This window comes from Aptenodytes forsteri, unplaced genomic scaffold, assembly GCF_000699145.1.
Source record: "Aptenodytes forsteri isolate BGI_AS27 unplaced genomic scaffold, ASM69914v1 Scaffold264, whole genome shotgun sequence".
Lineage (NCBI taxonomy): Eukaryota > Metazoa > Chordata > Aves > Sphenisciformes > Spheniscidae > Aptenodytes > Aptenodytes forsteri.
In genome coordinates this window covers 1,889,113-1,910,036 of record NW_008795936.1, presented here as the reverse complement: position 1 = coordinate 1,910,036, position 20,924 = coordinate 1,889,113, and the positions used below count along the sequence as shown (strand labels likewise).

The 20,924-nt window shown below is 42.6% G+C and overlaps 1 protein-coding gene across 1 annotated transcript in view; it reads right to left on the bottom strand.

Moving 5' to 3' along the window:
* FN1 (fibronectin 1) overlaps positions 1-20,924 on the bottom strand; it is a 56,872-nt gene that overhangs the window by 6,944 nt on the left and 29,004 nt on the right. Inside the window, exons 21-40 of the mRNA XM_009285138.1 lie at positions 20,280-20,546; positions 18,609-18,703; positions 18,086-18,254; positions 17,694-17,780; positions 16,733-16,924; positions 14,162-14,434; positions 12,928-13,110; positions 11,861-11,950; positions 10,984-11,253; positions 10,469-10,585; positions 9,489-9,653; positions 8,630-8,785; positions 7,748-7,861; positions 5,754-6,023; positions 3,678-3,865; positions 2,488-2,575; positions 2,125-2,301; positions 1,798-1,887; positions 1,148-1,327; positions 514-603 (exon numbers count right to left, since the gene is read on the bottom strand). Coding sequence (XP_009283413.1) covers positions 514-603; positions 1,148-1,327; positions 1,798-1,887; positions 2,125-2,301; positions 2,488-2,575; positions 3,678-3,865; positions 5,754-6,023; positions 7,748-7,861; positions 8,630-8,785; positions 9,489-9,653; positions 10,469-10,585; positions 10,984-11,253; positions 11,861-11,950; positions 12,928-13,110; positions 14,162-14,434; positions 16,733-16,924; positions 17,694-17,780; positions 18,086-18,254; positions 18,609-18,703; positions 20,280-20,546 — 3,261 coding nt within the window. The remainder of the gene's footprint in view (positions 1-513; positions 604-1,147; positions 1,328-1,797; positions 1,888-2,124; positions 2,302-2,487; positions 2,576-3,677; positions 3,866-5,753; positions 6,024-7,747; positions 7,862-8,629; positions 8,786-9,488; positions 9,654-10,468; positions 10,586-10,983; positions 11,254-11,860; positions 11,951-12,927; positions 13,111-14,161; positions 14,435-16,732; positions 16,925-17,693; positions 17,781-18,085; positions 18,255-18,608; positions 18,704-20,279; positions 20,547-20,924) is intronic.

Here is a 20,924-nt window from a genome sequence, read left to right as displayed (position 1 = left end):
AAGAGATACTCATAGCTTATCAGTTTAAGAAAAATCACTGGTGTGCAGTAAGAAACGAGCTCCTTGATCACATTCGGATATACAGCTGCTATTTTGCTTGCTACAGGTATCTCAATCTCGCAGTGCAGAGGGTGTAAAGTAAGAGAAATGCAATGGGCAACAAATGAATGGATTCTGCCTTTGATGCCATCATGTGCTAGACGGAAATGTGAGTGTTAACCCTAACTTAATTATGAATTAGGCACCCAGGCAAGAATCAACACCAAGCATGTTGTTCTGTTCTTAGCACTGAAACGCAGCTAAATGTGATTCATGTAACTTCAGAATCTTACCTCCTGCATTCTAGAAAGGAAAACCTCCTTATAAAGCCTATTTGACTCATAGAAAAGGTGTGGCTGAATGGCATGAACAGGATATTTTAAATAACATTATTATTTCAGTCCTGAGATTGTATTGCCCAAGTGGAAGACATCATCTCCTGTTGGCACACAACAATCCAGAGCTTTGTTTTACCTGTCCTTTTTCTGCCAACCAGTGGTTCACTCTTTTGATTGTTCTTCACAGCAATGATGTAGATGATGTATTCGGTTCCTGGTTCCAAACCTAGGGAGAGAGGAGGGACATAAAGCAATCTTAAGTTTAACAGTTGCTTTTCTTTTATGATTATGTGTGGGATCTAAGGTAGAATGAGAGGTTGGTATGGCTATAGTACGGGTATGTGCATTTTGGATCTGAGGTTTTCAGGACAGTACAAAGAGTCCAGCCTCCTGCCACTCAGGGCAAGTTTGAAATCTGACCATGTCACATCTGGGATCATGGACACTGCAGACACAAAACATAATGAATCTTCAGAACGTGTGACTGATGGGGTGCCAATGTCATGGGCTTTTTTCCTTGAATGGATTACAGTTGTGGTGGCAGTGGAAACAAACATCTGTGGATTGTTCAAATTTGGTGGTTGATCTGATCAGTGTATTGTGTTTGTAGGACGGATGTGCTTATAAAACTGCTGTCTGTCATTAAAGGAACAAAACTTTGTCTTTCTCTCAGCTAACCATCAACACATTTTATAATTAGGCCTTCCCCCTCTCACTTCATATTTAAGTGTTTCAGGTGAAGATCTCCCAAACAAAACAGAGACAGGTACCAGTAATAGTAGCCTCGGTGGTGCTAGGCCGAGGGCGAGGCAGAACCTCCTTGGCTGGTGAGCCAGGTTTCTCATATCTGATGATGTAGCCTGTGATCTTGGCTCGTGGAGGCTGCCAGGTAGCCAGGAGGGAGTTGCTTGTCGTTGTAAGGAAGCGCAGGTTAGAAGGAGCATCGATAGCTAGGTGAAAACAAAAGGAAACAAGTCAAATGCAGTAAAGGCAAGCATATTCTTCACCTGAACTGCATCTTCTGATACCCTTGTCAAACTCAGGAGTAAAACCTATTGCTGTAAGTCACAGTAAATATTATATGTGATCAGATATAGAATCATAGAATCATTGAGGTTGGAAAAGACCTCTAAGATCATCGAGTCCAACCGTCAACCCAACACCACCATGCCCACTAAACCATGTCCCTAAGCGCCTCATCTACACGTCTTTTAAATACCTCCAGGGATGGGGACTCCACCACTTCCCTGGGCAGCCTGTTCCAATGTTTCACCACTCTTTCAGTAAAGAAGTTTTTCCTTACATCCAATCTAAACCTCCCCTGCCGCAACTTCTGCCTGACCATATAGACAACTTCTGCCTGACCATATGTGATTACTTATGTGTTAGCATGAGCAGAAAAATCAGACAAGATCATTACCAGTGGAGGCATCAATCACTACTGGGGAACTGCGTGCATTCTCATTCAGAGTGTAAAGGTAGATCTTGTAGTCATTGCCAGGCTGCAAGCCTAAAATGAAGTTGAAACGTAAGTATTAGCTAATCAAGGAAGCCATCTAAAGGGAACATCAGAACATCTTTCAACAACTTCTTCTTGGAGACTAGTCTTTACGATTCAGATATTTTTTTCTTACCTTTTGTTTCTGTATTATTTCTCATCAAGGAAATTCAACTACTAAACAAGAACCCAGTGTACCTTCCGATATGACCCTGAAAGCTCCTGCACCTGCAGAAGCCCCTCACTTACCAGTGATAGTGTAAGTCCTAACATCAGGGCTGATGGTCCTTTGAATGGGGTTCTGGCCACTTGCTGGGACAGCATCAACTTGGAAGCCAGTGATGGTCTCAGTCTTGGTTCTCCAGGTAATGGTAATGGTTGTCTCAGTGGCATCTGTCACACGGGCCCGGCGAGGGGGACTAACATCTGCACCAGAAGGAAAAAGTCTGTCAGTACTGTGGGGATTGTGACTCTTAGCAGCTAAGTGTTTGTGAAGGCCTTTGCTGGAGCTTTGTATAGATCCATACTTTTGAGACAGAGTAAGATCTCTGCCTCTGGGCCTCTGCACCCAGCACAATACTAATTGGTCATTTGTGGAGGATCACTACTTACTTTCAAGAGTGGTGACCACCCCCTGGGCTGGTCGGCTGGTCAGAGAGTCCTTCAGGGCATACACGCTCACTTCATACTTGGTTGCTACCTAGAATGGACAAAGTTATACCATGTTCTGAGAAGGACCCGGCATAGTGGGAAACACTCCTGCCCTCGTTCAGTGTTTGACGGTGCCACATTTCTTGGTCACCAGTTTCTGAAGTATGAAACCTTAAAATAAATCAGTGAAGGATTGACAGGATTAATTCTAATTATTTCCAGCTGTAATAAAAGAGTAGACATGGACCCTGATCAACAGTGCTGTTAATAATACTAGTAGTGCACATGTACACCCAGGAGCAGAGGAAATCCTGGAAGAAGCTTATTTGTCATCCCTCATTTTGGAATCTGTGCTTCAAAGCTGATTCTTCAGAAAAATCTAATTTACATCCTGTTTTTCCTGGGGTTAATGGATGCTATTTGCTATGATAAGGTGCTCTTGCTGTGAAGAAAAGAGAATGGTGGAAGTTACAGCATGGTCTTTTGTCCTTGACTGCATCAGACCAGGAGTCCACTTAGATTAGAATGTTTTTTAAGACTCATTTTTGAAAATTATTTATAAAACTCCTTAAAACCAGATCAGTAGCTTTTTAAGATAACAGGAACCATAAAAGCAATGATTTTCAGCCTTTTCCAGTTCAGGAACTCCTGAAATGTTTCCAGTGGAGAAGACAGTGGCTATACAGCAAATTTAAGCCTACTCACAAAAGACTTGCATTTTTTATGTACATTTTGCAGATGTCTTAAAAATAGGCAATAGACTGCCAGAGCTCCCGTATCACAGCTTGAAAACCTCTGCATTAGGTCACTTTATCTGACCTCTTTTGTGAAAGATGAGTAAAAGCATTTTACTGGGTTACTGTTGATTGTGAACCTGGTAATTTGCATTTGATTAAGGCATCCAGTCTCTCTGTGCTAAATGAGGAAGAGGAAAGAATGCAAGTTCAGCAGGCCAGTTCCTTGCCTTTTAAAAACCATGGTAACAAGTAGTTACAGCTGATGGCTAGTCAGATTTCAAACAGTCAGACCCTTAGGAGCTGTAATGATCTACTCCAGCTGAGGTTCCTGACCCAGAAATTTGAAATTGCTTCAAGTTCTCCTAACATTTCTTTCCCACAAGACAGTCTGCATCACACAAAAAAAAGAGTTACCATTAATCCAGACACGACAGCAGATGTACTGTCCGGAGAAAGGTTGATTTCTTTCATAGGACCAGTCTTTTCTTTGGGGTTCACTCTGACTCTGTAGCCAGTGAGGCGAACGTTTGGTGCATTCCAGTTGACGGTAAGACTGGTGGGAGTTACCTGAGTAAACTTCAGGTTTGTTGGAGGTGGAATTGCTGCAAAAATCCGGATTGGCACATGGTTAGTTTGAAGAAGACAGTCTTGGATAAAACAATATTCTCTCCTGAGCATGAGATAGTTTTAGGCCTGAAATACACGGGCAGGAAAGTGGTGTGCCTTATGCAGACACAGGCATAAAGCACCATGGAAGGGGACAAGGTATTCAGGAAGAGATTCTCAAATCTGTGATAACGCTTTTCAGGAGAAATAAGGAGATCTCGATGCTTCAACCCTGAAGTTAAGTGAGTAACAACACTTGCTGTGATACAAGCTTTGGGAGGTGCTTAAATCTGTAGTAGGCCAGTCTGTTTTAATTCTTCTGCTTGTCTCTGCTTTTCATCACACAGCTAATAGTTTAGTCCTGCTTCATTTGCCTATCTCTATTCATTTCTATAATACGATTGATGATTTACAAAAGTAAGTAGGAAGCAGGCTCAGGAATTGCAAAGAGGACGTAAAAATACTGCAAATGCAGAGGGGAAGCATTTTACAGCCACTTACACAAGTGTAAATTACTACACAGAGAGCAAGGCAATGGAAAAGCAGAGCTGTGGTGGCCATAAGGCTCATCACACAAGAGTGTTCATGAGCTAACACATCTGATATCTTTAAAAACAAATGTTTGCATAAAAAAGGAGTATCCATTGAAACATTTTCTTGCCTTACTGTTGGTAATCCTTGGGCTGTAAACAGGGGAAAAAATATACCTTACCATAGTGCCCGCTATTAGCATGTTGCTGTGAAGTTTTCTAATTTTATAGAGTGGAAATAGAAGATAATTCTCCTTTGTTGCTTTGCTCAGAGCTCAATCTGAAGCCCATGAGAGTCAATGGAAAGTCTTGAATGACTTAAATTACACTTTTGAACAGCCCACAAAGGGTAAACCACAGAGAGTGGGTTTTAAAAATTACTATATTTGCATTTCTGGCAGATAGTCAGCCAGCTGTTTCAATCATTACAGCACTTTGCTTCAGTTTAGTATAGCAATCTGTGCACTAGGAACCACTGTCTTCATTACACCCCTGGAATTATAGTGCCAACTTTTCATCCACAAATGAATGGGAGACCTTTATTACAAAGGTGCTACCTTTGTAATAAAGACATATCTGGCAATGCTGGAAGCTTTGCAATGGATTCCATATTGCTGGAAGTAATTTTATCTCAAGCAATAGCTTCCTTTTCCTTTTTCACAAAGGAGTTTTAAATGTGTTCTACACGGAGTTGGATCAGACTGGCACATACAGGAAGGGACTCTCCTGAATGGAGCATGTCCTCTTCTTGTGGAGGTGATGTGAGCGCAGGGTGTTGGCATGCACATGGGCTGTAGTCCTTAGGGCAGTGCCAGTGAAGGATCTAGAGGCTTTGTGAGGCCTGAGGGTTAAGCAATCTCCTAGTCCTTCATGCTGATCTTTTCCCACCCAACAGCGAGGACCCTGGGGGATGAAAGCTGCCCTAAGCTCTCTCTTGTTGGTAACCGTCTCTGCTTGCAGGTGCCCCATATCCTAAAACCAAGACAAGGGCGTTGTGAGAGGGTGGTTCATCATGAATTAAGCTCTGTGACTAGGGACCGGACATTACTGATCCACTTGAGGACTGAGAGGCAGCTATAAGGTAACATCCCTCCTTCCTCTAGAATCTGCTCCTTCAACCCTGCTGATCTTTCCTGCATTCCCTGACTTCCCTAATGTGTATGTAGGCTGACTCCACTGGCAGCCAGCTCTCCAGCGCCAGCTAAGCCATCTCTCAAGAACAATCACATCCCCTTGGCTGCCCCTGGGGCTTCCCCAGCGCGGAGCACCAGTTGCGCATGGAAGCACACTTTACCCAACAGGGCAGACGCCACTGCTGCCATGGCCTGCTGGGTGGTGTAGTTAAAAGGTGTACCTGTGGACTGGGTCCCAGTGAGGGGCAGGCTCTCCATGTCATCATATATGGCAACGATATTGATAGTGTACTCAGAACCTGGCCTGAGGCCATGCAGCTCAGCAGTGTCTTCTTCGCCACCTGGGGCCGGCAATAGCTCATGGATTCCATCCTCAGGGCTTGAGTAGGTCACCCTGTACCTGGTGACTTGCCCCTGTGGGCTTTCCCAAGCAATTTTGATGGAATCAACATCCACCTCAGTGAATGTTAGTCCTTTAGGGCGGTCAATGTCTGTTAGGCAAATTAACGGTAAGAGGTTATGTGATAAAAAGCAGGTTGTGGGTGAGGAAAATAAAAAGCTTTTTTATTACATGCAAAGCAGTTTTTGGTTTTGCGCGGGAGAGAGGGTACTTGATTCTCCTCTGTGCTGCACCTTGCACACATGCTTACACCTGTGCAGAGTAAGGCTGAGAGTTTGTGGGTGCCAGACAGCAGGAAGGCAATCTTGGCTTTGTTGAAACCAGAAAGACTTGCATTACCACCTTCAAAGCAGCCAGGACACCACTTCTTACCTATACTTGAGTCCCCTTGGCACTGAAACCCCTTTTATGCAACTCTAGCAGCATTAAGCTACCGTAAAGTGGTCAAGAGAAAAAAATGAAACGGGAATTTTAAGACCCGTTTCTACCATCAGAGCCAGTAACTGGTTCCTAGTGCTAAAGGCAGTCAGACAACCCACCTGACTTGGTAAGTTTGGATTCATGATGCATTTGGTTTTCACTATTGTAAGCTGCCGTGCAACGTGCCAGTCCAAGGAGAATCAGTCCCGCTATTTTCTTTCATAAATTAATATCCAATTAACACACTTATCAAGAAAGCAAATTACTCAGTATATTATATTTTAAAATCAATTAGAAACAAACTTTTCAACTTTGTATTGAGTGCACAGGGAATGTCCACAGGTGCAACTGGGTGATACGCACACTTCCTAATGAGACCAATTCATCCGATTTTCCTAGCAAGGTGGGAGCTTAGTGCTAAACAGCAAGGTAAATGAGCTTTGCTCCACAGAAGTCTAGTGTGGCTACCACAGAGCTATATCCATTTGTTACACAAAATGGGAGGATCTGGCATATCATTTTTACATTGGATCCAAATTATGCTTTTCTAAAAGATTTCAACTTTTTTTATTTCCCATGTTATATTAGTCCTGAATTTTCTACATTTTCTAGTTGGCAAAAGTGATTTTTGTCCAGGAATTTGTTGGCTTGAAATTGAAATGCACTCTTTTCCCACCTCTGCAAAGCTTCAGAGAAGCTCCTGTTGTCTTCAGGACAATTCTGTAAGTATTTAGGGCTGAGCTGTGGTTTTGAATACAAGCCTGAGCAAGGAAATAATGTGCATGCAAATCCCTACCCCAGAGGTGTCCCCGAAAAAGGCACTTTACATCAGAGATATCACTCCGAGTTACATGTTCCCTCTTGCCTCCTCTTTGTGTCCAGAGTAGTACTGCTGTTTTCTACAGGCAGATAGAGCAATTTGAGGGCTGAGCTGTCCTTTCTTTTGCAGTCCTTTATCCCAAGTTCTTGATAACTCATGTGGTTTCCTTTACTCCCTTGCACAGGGCAAGTGCTCCCAAGCCAAGTCCAGTCCCTTAACAGTAATCACCTTTGCCACCTAGCTCCAGAAAGGAGATCTTTGCACCTTTTTTCCACTGATTGGCTGGAGGCAAACAAAACCCAAAAAGATTTTGGGGCTTTAGTGAAAGAAAATCAGAAGCGCAGCATTTTGATGGGGTGGGGAATTGCATTTTGCCAGTGTTTGAGGGAGAGGGACTGCATTTTTGCCAGCATCTGCAATTTAGGTGCATGGTACTTATCACAGGGCAGACCACCTTGCATTCTCCTGGAGACTAAGCACCTGCCACTTGCTTTCACTGGGGATGTGATACTGCATGGTAGATTCAGACATCAGTAGATAACATTTGTTCTGTTACCATGAAGTGAAATACGTACTGGTGACAGCTGTCTCAACCAAGGGGAGGCTCTCTCCGTTCTGATTCTGAGCATAGACACTGACCATGTACTCAACTGTGGGCTGCAGACCTTCAATAGTGACTTGCGTTTGATCTGGCAGGAAAGAACAACATTAATCCATCTGCAGCTGCACAAAGCTGCAGAGCATTGGCCTCTAAGCAGCCTTGAACAAAGGGCCTGTATTAGCCACACGTCATTAAAACGAGATAGGGTTAGACACATCAGGTTTACCTTTTGCTTGCACTACGCCTCTCTGGCAGTGCAGGACAAGGCACCTGCTATTTGTACCCGCTCAAAGGCCCCACAGCTAAAAGGGCAGGTTAGCACAGTAAAAAAATAAAGCAAGAACAGACCAGCTTTCACCATTTTCTGGGACAGGATTGACCATTAACCCAACTGCATCACAAGCATCCCTGAGTGCTAATCTCTGCAGATCCCACAAAACCTACTGTGTTCCCGAGAGCTGACTTGGCAGACTCTATGGTAACGAGGTCAATCCTGCAGCACATGTGACCATGCTATGACCAAGGGTCACATTATGTGACCTTCAGAAGGATTTCAGAGGAAGTTTTGCTGGATGCTAGAAAATCCAATGACATTTCTTTGAAATCCAAGTGTCTTTCAGAGACACTGAGGTTGCCAAGAACAAACCTTTGCAGCACAGCGGTGAAGCTTTCGGGGCGAAAATTTGCCCTAGCTTCTCCTGGATGAGCCCCAACTGAAGTCAGCAGGACAGCAAAAAATGGTACAAGCAGGAGAAAGTTTGGCTTCGAGCATATGCCTAGTGCCTGACAGTGTTGATTCTAGTGATCACGTCTTGCATTCTTTACAGATCTGGTGAAGGATGTCATGTACTCTTACCTGCAGGGACATTTTTAGTTTTGGTGGGCCCATGTCCTTTCTTGGGGACAGCTGTCACCCGATACCCTGTGACTGGGGATGTTGAAGGGAGCCATCTGATGCTGATACTGTTGTCCTGGACATCGGTAACTTGCATCTGGGATGGTGTGTCTATTTCTGGGCAACAAAAATAGTTTTTTCTGAGTGTGTTGGTACAGGAAACCCTCCCTCCGCTGTTACCTCCTAGCTGAATTTTATTCTGCTCTTCCTTTTCTAGGCTGTGCTGCTTAGAACAGAAAACACACGTTGCTATTTATTTGTCCCTCATGCTAGCCCAGAACAGAAAAGCCTTAACCATGATGTGTGGGTGACTGACCTCATATCAATGTTAGTTGAGGATTTTTGTTGTTTTAAAGGCTACTAAATGCCTTTATCTGCAGCTACAGTAGGAGTAGGATTAGGCTATATCCAGATCAGGAGTGAGACGACAGTCCTAGAGTTAGAAGGTCAGGTCTCATCAGGATCACATAATATGGCAGTGCACCAGAAGCACCGGAGTTAAGCCAACAGTGACCCCACGACATGAGAGCCCGACAGGATTTCCACTCTGCAATAAGCAGTCAAATATTGCTTGTATCCCCATCTGGACTCCACACGGTCTCCTTCCTCCAAAAGTTCAAGTCCACGATCCCCTTCTGTGTCATGTCATTATCATGCTGGGCCACCACGATATGCAGCTCAACTGAAAATGATGGGCTTACAACATAGCCCATGACTTCTAAAAGAAACCAGGGATCAGTGATACAAATTTATGGGGATAAGCCAACAAAAGCTGTAGGGTTTTTATGTGGGGTTTTTTGTTTGTTTAAACAGGTCTCACCTGTTTTGTAGGTGACAGTGACTGGCTTGCTACTGGCAGGGCTGTCTCCACGGCCAGTTACAGCATACACGGTGATGGTGTAGTCTACACCAGGTTTGAGGCCAGTGATGGTAGCAGTAGACATGGTGCCAGGCACTGTAAACTCCTGCACAGGGCTGCTTCCACCTAAGGAGGGTAGGGTGGAAGAAGAAATGTAATGGATCTCTAAATTATACATTTTAAATCATTACGAAAACCAGGACAATCCTATATGCATCAAGTTGAAGACAGGACCCTGTTGATTTCAATGGTTCTTGGGTCAAAGTCTTTTTCAGACCAACCCAAGGAAAAGAATGAAATATATACACAGAACCACCTCTAAAATGACTGGAGTGCTCCAAATGCTCTTCCTTTTTGGTAGACAAAAAATTATTTGCTCTCCTGCTCTCCTTTTAAAAAAAAAAAAAAAAAAAAAAAAAAAAAAAAAAAAAAAAAAAAAAAAAAAAAAAAAAAAAAAAAAAAAAAAAAAAAAAAAAAAAAAAAAAAAAAAAAAAAAAAAAAAAAAAAAAAAAAAAAAAAAAAAAAAAAAAAAAAAAAAAAAAAAAAAAAAAAAAAAAAAAAAAAAAAAAAAAAAAAAAAAAAAAAAAAAAAAAAAAAAAAAAAAAAAAAAAAAAAAAAAAAAAAAAAAAAAAAAAAAAAAAAAAAAAAAAAAAAAAAAAAAAAAAAAAAAAAAAAAAAAAAAAAAAAAAAAAAAAAAAAAAAAAAAAAAAAAAAAAAAAAAAAAAAAAAAAAAAAAAAAAAAAAAAAAAAAAAAAAAAAAAAAAAAAAAAAAAAAGACACCTATATTTGACAACCTTCTCTAAATATGCTGCAAGAATCTCAGAGATACAAGAGTTTTTCGTCTGCCACAGTCAAACTTGCCTTTGCTATTTGTTGTCGCTTCCTAATGGCCTCAGAATAGAGTTTCTGGTCTGTGACTGGCCATAGCAGCCTGCCCTCACCTGTTTCACCATAAGTGATCCGGTAGTATCTGACTGTCACTGCAGGAGCATCCCAGGAAATCACAAGGCTGGTCGGGCTGGTGGGGGTGACTTCCAGGTCCCTTGGAACATCAGACACTAGAAAAACAGAATTGAGAGAGAGTTTAAATGCAGTTAAAGTACATCAGCTACATATTCCATCTATCATACCGTGCTCCTCTGCTACTCATCTGCCTTAGTTTTAACCCAGTGCACACACCTCTACAATGGATGTATGTGGTTAAAAACCGTCCGGCATTGGACTAGATTTAATGAAAAAAGTTCTGCTGGCCCTGAAGACAACTGACTTGATCTGAAAGTAGCATAGGTTCTCCCACCTTTTTCTAAATCAGGCCCTACCTCAGTATCACAGGCACTTCCTCATGAGGAGAGTTTCACCAGCTGGTAGGGAAGATCTGGTTTAACAGCAACTACTTTGCTAAAGGACACCCAAAATCCTCATGGTAACCTTTAGCCAGCGTTCCCTCAAGGCTTACCCGTTGTTTGTTGGCCGACCAAGGGCACACTCTCCTCCCTGCCGTTGATGGCGATGATGCTGACCACGTACTCAGTCCCTGGAAGCAGGTTGGTAAGGGTGATGGAATTCCGTGAGGGGGGCACGCGGTCCTCCTTGTGCCTGCCAGCACCATGCTCTGGGTGATGCCGGATTTTGTAGCCCGTGATGGTGGCACGAGGAGCAATCCAGTGGACAGTGAAAGAGTTAGCAGTTATATCCGAGAAGTCAAGGCCACTGGGGGAATCAAGACCTAGGTATTTCAAAGAGACAAGAGGCTGAGCTCAACTGAACTACTGGTCATAGTTCACTAAGCTAGGTACCACGACACTGCCAGATCCTAAGCCAAACGCTATTCAGAGAACTGAAATAGCCAAATAGCCAGCATAATAGCCAAATGCTATTATGAGAACTAAACTCATGTGTGTTCAGGATCAAAGCAAAATAAACAAGCTCTGGAATGCAACTGCAGGAAAAGAGTGTAAGGCACACACAGACAACACAGCATAAAAAAACCACACATGACCAGCAAACTCCGTTACACAGTTACAAAACAAGAAAGACTCAGTGATAGATATGATAGGCTCTGCTAGGCTTGTTCTCAAGTAGACACTGTCGGTATATTCACACCAGGGTCTACAATGCTCTATTTAAAACCAACAGAAGTTCTGGCTCTCAGACATAATGAGACGTGAGATTTCCCAGCGTTTCCCCAAGATGTGCACCTGCATTGCTCTTTGATATCTAGCTGATGACCCATCAACAAGATAACAGTACACAAGAAAGAGCAATGAAGTCCCATTAATGAATCTTAATGGATGGCATTAATCACACACGTGTCTTAGGCTGCGTCTAAGTACCTGTTTTCTGGATTCCAGACAAAGGTGCGCTCTCATGTTGCTCAGAAACACTGTAGACTCTCACCATATATTCAGTACCAGGGAGCAGATCTGTGGAGTTTAAGTACAGGAATTTAGACATATTTCTTTACTAATAGCTAGAAGTCACTCAACATACACAATTTTAACTGTATTTCTTAAGGGAGGTAATTAGGTTTTGCTTGATGGAAGATCTGAGCCTCCCGGACTGTCAAAAATTTAGATCGGTTCTTTTTGTGGCATTACAGTTGATTGCAACATTTTAGCCTGAAGGAGCATGGTAACCTGTATCATTGCTTCATTAGTTTGTGGGGACTGGCTAGAAGCAATTAGTTTTCTACAAGGTCCCTTCTAGTTATCTAGTAGTTTAGTTATGCACTGTGTCAAAGCTTTAGCTGATACAAACTGGAATAGGGCCAAGGATTTCCAACACAGCTATTCTAACTCAGATGAGCTCCAGGTCTGGTCCCTTATTCTGAAAGTGGATATTGTCTCTCAATACTCAACCAACCTGATTCTAGGACGGGTAAAAAACTTCAAATACAGCTTTTGCACCAGCAAAAATTAATGTCAGCTTTTTGAAAATGCCCATGTTTCGTTGCCATGTCCTGTAAGGTTTGAAACAGTATTTATTTTCTGGTCCTGAGCATACAAAGCCAAAGGAACAACGACCTTTTGCACATTTTCATCCTCTCCCTGAACCTCTGCACTGCAAGTCCTTGACATTTTTGGCAAACCAGGTGAGTAATATGTATTTACTCTTAATACCTAACCAGGCTGCGAATCAAAGCAATTGCCCCATAGTCTGATTCACCACTGTCCTTGGATTGACAGGAAACACTTTCCTGTGGTTTGGCTTTATCTTGGGTAAAGCAAGTGGCCAAACCCCATTTAGTGCGAGTTTGCATGAGGCCACTTCGACACCAGCTTAGATCAGCTGAGAATATGGCCAGTTACACTTACAGTAAGCAATTTTTCTTTTGCCTCATCTTATGTCATATATAAGGAGCCTCTTATATTTGTTTGACTTATGTAGGTAACCCACTTACTTGTTAAGATCACCACGTTGTCTGAGGGTGAAATTGTGACCTCTGCAACGTCTTCCTCCTTCTTCACAGGTGAGTAGCGCACCAAGAAACTGCTCAGCACGATGGAAGTTGGTGCGGTCCAAGTCACTCTCATAGTATCAGGCCCCACATTAGTGAAGCGGAGATCAGTGGGAGGAGGCACAGCTACACAGCAAAGAACAAATACATCTTAGTTACCTGATTGATAAAAGTTGATCAAGAGGTATGTTCAGGGAATCACCAGAGAAAGCATCTCATGCATAACAGACTACTGTGTCAGATCCATGCAAACAGACTTCTAAACTACATTTGGTTCTACTATAGTTAAGAGAAAAATATGTCTGTACTACTGTCAGGCTCCTTTAACCTCTTGGCAATTCCTGATACTTTAAATATACCCTGTGGGGCTAATTTGAAAACAAGGTAGCAAGTTTCAGTAACATGCTTGTTGCAGCTGGATTTTGTATTACAGATGCGGAGCCAAGAGAGGTTTAAAGTTGCCATACAGCAGCTTACAGATGGAAAAGTAATCTCATCTAGAATTCATACATGCACACACAGGAGAGGAGAGGGTATATCACTAATTTCCTATGACTCTACTTCTACTCGTGTCGAAGGATTTACAGCCTCAGGATTTTCAAACACAATAGGATTTCATGCAAGAACCAGTTTTCAGCTCGCCTTCTGCTCATGCACTAGAGAGACCCTTGACGGTGTGGCATGGCTGTCAATGGCATGTAGTCAGGGAGTGGTGTTTCATCTGCATCCTTTGGGGCATTGTGGAAAGAGTGGGGCCACCACTGAAACAGACTGCTGGAAGTTCAAATAGTTATCAAGGCTGGAGGGTGTCTGCTGAACTGCTCCGCTCTTTGGCACTCTTATTTTGGGGAAATCACAGTTTAAAAGTCTGGTGAATATACAGCTCATGGTTTCAGGCTCTTGACTCCAACTGGATCCCGGAAATCTGAATAGCAGAAGGTGAATGAGCCTGGCAAGCCTGCAGCCATACACAGTATTAAAATGCCTCAAATCAGAAAACCAAGCAGTGCATATCCATCCCCAGCTGCCATTTAGAGAAAGGAGCGAACTGGGTCCGTCTGGCTTCCCCCCAGCAAGCGGCTCGATTCCTCTTTGGACAAAGCCCCATCAACCTGACAGCCAGTGACAGCATGAAACACCGTCCATGTCACAAAACACGGAAGTTTTCAAAATTCACCCGTTTGCTGTGTCAGAGTGGTAGGGGCGCTCTCTCCGCCATTAATGAGTGTGATTACACTGATGTCGTAATCAATGCCCGGCTCCAAGCCTGTGACTGTGTAGTATCCTACTGAGGAGTCCACAAAATCTTCAAAAATAGGGACACTTTCTCCTGCCGCAACTACTGTGATGCGGTAACCAATAATGGTGGAGGCATTTAACGGGGTCCACCTCAGGCCGATGCTTGAGTCAGTTATGTCAACAAAGCTTAGGTCAGTGAGTTGGGGCACCTCTAATGAGTTAAAGAGCAAATGGGAAAGGCAAAGACAATACAGAGGCAAAAGAAAGACAAGGGAGAAAAAAGTAGTGTTCATCACTATTAACATTGACAGAACTTTAGAAGCAATTGCGGTGATATGCAGAATTTCTCTTGGGGTTTGGCGTAAAAGGAGGTTTTTTGGTTGTTTTTTTTGTTTTTTTTTTTTCTTTTTATATTGTACCCTTCAATGCAGTCTCCAGCTGCCTCCCTGGGCAGACAGAAGCTGAAACCCCTATCCCCTGAGATAATGCACTTCCACTTTAGACATGCAATTTTCAAGAAGGCCTACAAGAGGCACTTAACTTGCAACAAATTTACTTCAGGCAATGATGAGCCATAAAGCCCCATCATTTTCTGATGATAGAAACAGAAAAAACATAACAATTTTTTTTTTCCAGGTAGAAAACAGGAGATCAAAGTCTATTAACATATAAATAAAACTACTCCTCTGAAATATTAGTTTATTTACCCTCTAGAATTTTTGTCTTGTTCGAATGCTAAGTCCAACTTTTATCGTTGGGATCATAAAAATATCAACCCCTTTCAAGGGGCTAAATCAGCCTACACCCTCAGCTGGTGAGAACCATCACAAAGCTTCAGGGTAAATCATCCACTACCTGAACTATTTACACTGAACTTGGGAAAAAGTCTCAAATCCCTGTAATGGCCTTGAGGATCTGGCCCAGAATCCCTCAAGTTCTACTTACCACTAACTGCTGCAATATATGTGCTAAAAACAGACGATACGGAACAGTGAGTAATAAAACACTTTCTTGGAAAGATGGCAAATGGTTAAAAATGACCTTTAGATGGTTAAGTATTCTGTAAGAGCAACAATATCCCCATATTCAGAGGTTATGCCCAGCACATGATGTGGCCAAGAGGCTGACTTGATTTGTTGGCTAAGTTGTTCAAGAATCTCAGAACTGAGCCACTGAATAAAGATCATCTTCTAGTTTTTGCCTAAGTTTCTGTATGGCAAACAAGAACAGCTGTAACTGTTTTGCCTATGGATATTATTCATATAGAAAGTTGTTCTTTTCCTGTATGTTAGGACCAACAGAAGTGGGCAAGGGGTGGGGAATGTTAGATGCATCTTTAATTGACAACGGCCAAACCCTCAGCTGCTCAAGTCAATAGATTGGTATTGATTTAAGCCACAAGATTTGGCTATGTAACTTTAGTAGGGTGATCCTGAAATCAGTGGGAGTTAATGGATGCTCTTCCTCCCTCAGGATCAGACACCAGGAGGTGAGTCAAAGATGCAGGACTCTGCATCCATTCTGTTGGATCATTACAAGTTAGCTTGAAAAGGAATTATGGGACAGTAATATTGCAAAAGACTGGCTTTGGTAACAGTGGTTATGTTCTATTTTAATGTCTTTCGAGGAAAAGACTTATTTTACAGAACAGATGCAAAAAAATGCCAGTTGTCTGTAAAATCATTGTTTATCCACATGGAATGCATGTACCATATCACCTTTAAAGAGCGCTAAAAGCCAGACATACATTCTTAGCTTTCCCCCACCAGAAGATGGTAAAGGGCTAAAGCTATTACTGCTTTAATTATGCAGTATCACAGCATTAGTTCACCCCAGGGCTCATACAGCACTTCAGTGAAGCATGGAAATTTTAAAGCAGCGTTATAAGAGCAAGCAAACACAGTAGCTGGCATCATTTCAGGGCTGAGCAGAAACAAAAACAAACAAACAAAGCCCTCACAAAGGAAAATGAAATGAAACCATTTGGGGAGATGCATATTAATTTTGCTACTGTGGCTACAAAGGTAGTTTCTGCAGTCAACATGTAATGTGAGGTGGCACACACCACTTTGTGTCCCAGAAGTGCTACAGTGATGGACCTTTCAATCTTGGCTTTCCTCTCCATTGTGCTGAAGTGATCTTCTGCCACTTGCTGCCAAAATTTCTCCTGCGCTCGCTTCCCACTCATACCTACTTCCCATTCCCACCAGCTGTGCTCCAGATGCTGGGGCACTGCAGGGCCAAGTTGAATCTCCATTGATCTTCAGCTCAGTGTAGTGATACAACAGATCCATCTCTTTTCCACCACCCTGTTGACAGATAATGTAGGCTGCCCATGCAGAGTAGTACACGGGTATAAAAACTGCTCTATCACATGCTGGCACGTGGCTATTCTGCTTCTAAGCCTAAGCCCTCCGCCATCAGGCTAATAGGAGTTCTGCAATGTAGAGCTCTCAGGCTCAGCAATTTGACTTTAAGTAGCTAAAACTGCTGCTCATCCTTTCATTACCTTGTGTGATGGTTTCAGAGATGGGGATACTCTCCTGGTCGTCCTTGACTGAATAAACGCTGACGTTGTACTCCACACCAGGGTTTAGGTTTTCAAAGGTACAAGTGGTCTGGTCTGCACCTACTACTTCCTCCAAGGTAGAGCCCTGCTGCCCATTGGTAGGAGCAGTGGTCACTCGGTACCCGCTGATGCCTGAAATACAGACGTACAAGTATGCAGTAATCTCATGCTGTATTGATTTACATCAGGCCTCAGTATAAACAACTGAAGCAAACACTTTACATTTTACAAGTGATTTTGCCACCCTCAGCACAGCAAGCAAGAGGTTGCTTTGTCAAGCACCCTGAAACGAGCGTCCCAGGAGGTAGCCATGCCCCTCTCACAGCATAGTTTCAGTTTCCTTTGAGACCTTACCAAACTGAAAATCTCATGACACGTCAAGAAAAGATAGATCTACTGACTGAGAGTGGGGTTTTCAAAAGTTTTCAATCCTTGTTTCACAGAAGTCAATTGTACAGCTCCCATCAGCTATTGTTGGAGAAGTGTTCATCTTGAACACTTTCAGATCTTCCATGCTTACTCTCAATGACATGAACTCATTCTTCACTGCCAGCAATCTTTTTGTTCCATTTTGCTTTCCTTCCCTTGGACTTTTTTTTAAACCACTGGGGATATTTGAAAAAATCCTTCAAATACCTAAACCAGCTGAAATATTTAAACACATTCATACTCCAAAATAGCGTTTTACATGGAATGTAAATCATGAAGAGTCCTATGGCAACCTATACTTAACTGAATTATATCCTTGAATATATCTAGAAATATGTACATTTTTCCTTAAATGACTCAACAGCAAGCTTCCTATCAAAGTCCCCTTAATGAACTGCAAGGCACCGCAGAACAAACGTTAGCATTCTGATACAACAGGAGGTTCGAGCATAGTGTGAGTTCCCATAGTTACCTGGAGTTGTGCTTCTATCCCAAGAGACTACCAGGATCCCAGTATCAGGATTGGCCTCCAGGTGCAGGTTGGTTGGTGGAGACAATGCTGCAAGCATTCAGACAAATGGGTCATTTATGGCACTGAGAATCATACTAGCTCCCTCAGCGTCCCTCCTACCCACATTATATCCTCACCCTTCAGAATTAGGTAAAAATATTCTCCTGAAGTTGTGACCCCACATTGCATAAGCTAGTGCTACTGTCACCTATGCATCAAAAAGAAAAACACCTTCCAGACCATGACAGGAGGAAAAGACTAGAACTGACTCCCAGAAGACAGCCATTGATCTGGGGAGCACAGGGGAAGCAAGTGGAAGAAGGAACAATTGTGGAAAAGCAAGTGTGTCATACGTGTAGTCACTCTCCTGATGATTGGAGTCTCTCTCTCCTGGCCATCCATCAGGACTGTGAGGCTGTAGGTGTACTCCACTCCAGGGGTCAGGCCAGATATCACGATGCTGCCAGAATCAGAGATGACCTCCCGAGGAGCCTCTCCACCTTGACTTGGGCGCACACCCAGCTGAAGAGAAGCAGCAAAGTTTGCTTTTTAGTCTCCTATACTCCTATCCCAGCTAACCATCAGCATCTTGACTTATCATCCAACAGAAGTATCATGGGCCCTTATGCTAAACGCCAACTGTTAATCCTGTAACTTGTGTTTTAGATGTCCCACTGATGAACTTGACCTGAAGCCCAGAGGACATGCTTGCATTGACCTCTGTGCCCTAGACCTGCCCCTAAGCGGCATGTCTCTTGCACCTCTTTCCTTTGTGCTACTATCTTCAATGCAGACCATAGTAAACAGCTTTAATCTGTCCTCCCTATCACAATGACGCAAGAGGAAAAAGAAACATGGGACTTCAGTTTCCCCTACCTTGAAACCAATCCTTGGGGCAGGTGTCCAGGTGATGACAATAGAAGTCTCAGTCACTTCTGTGTTAAAAGGAGGAACAGAGCCAACAGGCTGATCTGTGAAGTGAATTGACAGAGTTGAAGTCTAGCTGCTGTGATGGCACCAAACAGTTAGAAAACAAGACCTATAGCAGTCCAAATAGCAAGAGGTACGCAATAAGAAGCTGAACTATATTACTTTTGAAAACCCAGTGATTTGGGAGGGATCTGACAGATGACTTCTGTCTGCTGCTGGGGTTGATAGACACAGTATGCAAGTGGTCTAATCTAATCATAGCCAGTGTTTTTGTTGTTCCTGAGGAAAACAAAAATATTGAACTGGGTCTTGTAAGTCCTCTGTGCATCCAACCCCAAGAATTTGGGGAATATTGTTTTTGGCATGATACCTAAAGCATTCCTCAAAAAGCAGCTTTTTTTCCTTAACCCACCATATACCATTCAATCAGCAGAACACTACACCCTTGTCTGTCATCCAGCTGTCCCAGCTAGGACCATCTTATCCCTCACCAACATCTTCAACTCTTTCAAAGTCAGCAGAGTTAAAGAGAGCTCAAAGTCAATCTGAGGAATCTGTGGTCTCATTGATATCTGTCAGGAGCATCACACAGAAGCCAAAGCCTTTGTGTACCCCAGAATCAGTCCAAATAACTCCACGGAGTTTTATCTGAATTGACCTCGTTATTAATGAAGAGACTTGGTTTACTAATCTATAGTCTCAAACTGGACTGGTTTCATTCAGATAAGCCAGAATTTGAAGGCAATATTCATCTAAGATATCCAGTCATATCCCAATTGAGAAATATTTATAGATAAGGCTGTCAGCAAAAAGCACCTTGCCAAGGTCAACAGTGTTACTCTGATTAAAAGTTTGAACCCTTATTTTAATTTCACATTGTTCTAAAAGAAACCACATTCTCTTTTGAAAAGAGGATGTGGTTCTGGGCTTGGATGGCTTTGAATTTTGTTAGTTTATATGACTGCTTCATCATTATTTAAACACTGAATCTATTTGTTCTTTCTAGAAGCATGTGTGGGTTCTTACAGAACTCCCTTTCCTCCCAAAATTTGCTTAATATTTCTTCCAAGCCAGCAGCACAAGCACAGATGACTGAAATTTAAAAAAAAAAAAAAAGAAGTATAGAATGCAATGTTTGTGTCAGTTTCTGTAACTGCAGTTGAGCTGCCTTAGATGGGATGGTTGGGCTTAAGAAATGACTGCCTTCAGCTTTATACAAATGACAGACTAAGTATTTGTTGCTCATTTTAATGGAGCTGTTTGCTTTCCTTGATTTGTCATGCCAAAACCAAACAACTGGAAAGATCAAGTAAAATTAAATTTCTTTTTCATTCAGTTAAACAAAAACTGAGGTACCAGTAGTAAGTTTTCCCTTTTGTTTTTAATCACCAAAAAAGTTAAAATATATTTTACTAAAAGCTTTTTGATGCAAATAACTCCCTTTTTCCTGCCACATAGTTCAGAAAGAAGAACAAGGAATATTTCTCAAGCAGTTCTGCTGGAATGCTACTTCAAAAGGCTTCTTCTGTAAACCAATTCACAATAGCCACTTTCAGCACAAGTTTTGAAGAAGGGCCAGGGCATTAGGGAAGAGGAATATGTACCTATTATACTTACAAGTTGTGAAGACTCCAGTCTCTCTGGTGCTTTGCAAGTCATCTTTAACTGCCACAAGGTACACGGTGTACTCAGTGCCAGGCTGCAAGTTCCTGAGAAGGTACTTGGTGGCAGAAGGTCCCACATTGTAGGTCCTTGGTTGACCTCCTCTTGTGGGACCTGCAGTCAGCCGGTATCCTGTGATCACAGCACGGGGCCGCGTCCACAACACTAACACTGAATGCTCCGTGGTATTGAGAAATCTCAGGTTGGTGGGGGCATCGAGCTCTGGGGAAGAAAAAGCATAACATGCATCAATTTTCCAGCTGAATCTCTACTTCACTCCTACTTCCAAAGCACGTCCAACACCATGCAAAAAACATGGATGTACAATGAGGTTGTTAAGCCTGTATTTCTCACTTAGGGCACGAGTGTAACAGTATGGAAGAGAGAAGGTAGGGACTATGAGAGAGCTGGAAATATAAGTAAAATAACTATATCCATGCCTCAGTGCCATCCGATAATATGCTGGGCCAGGCAGACCTGCGCGTTCTGGGCTGCGCCCATGTGGGTCGCTGCCGTATGTGCCATCCCATGGGGAAGTCAGGCTAACGGCTGAGGCAAGACAGATGAACCCAACCGCACTCAGGAATTTCAATAGTTTCT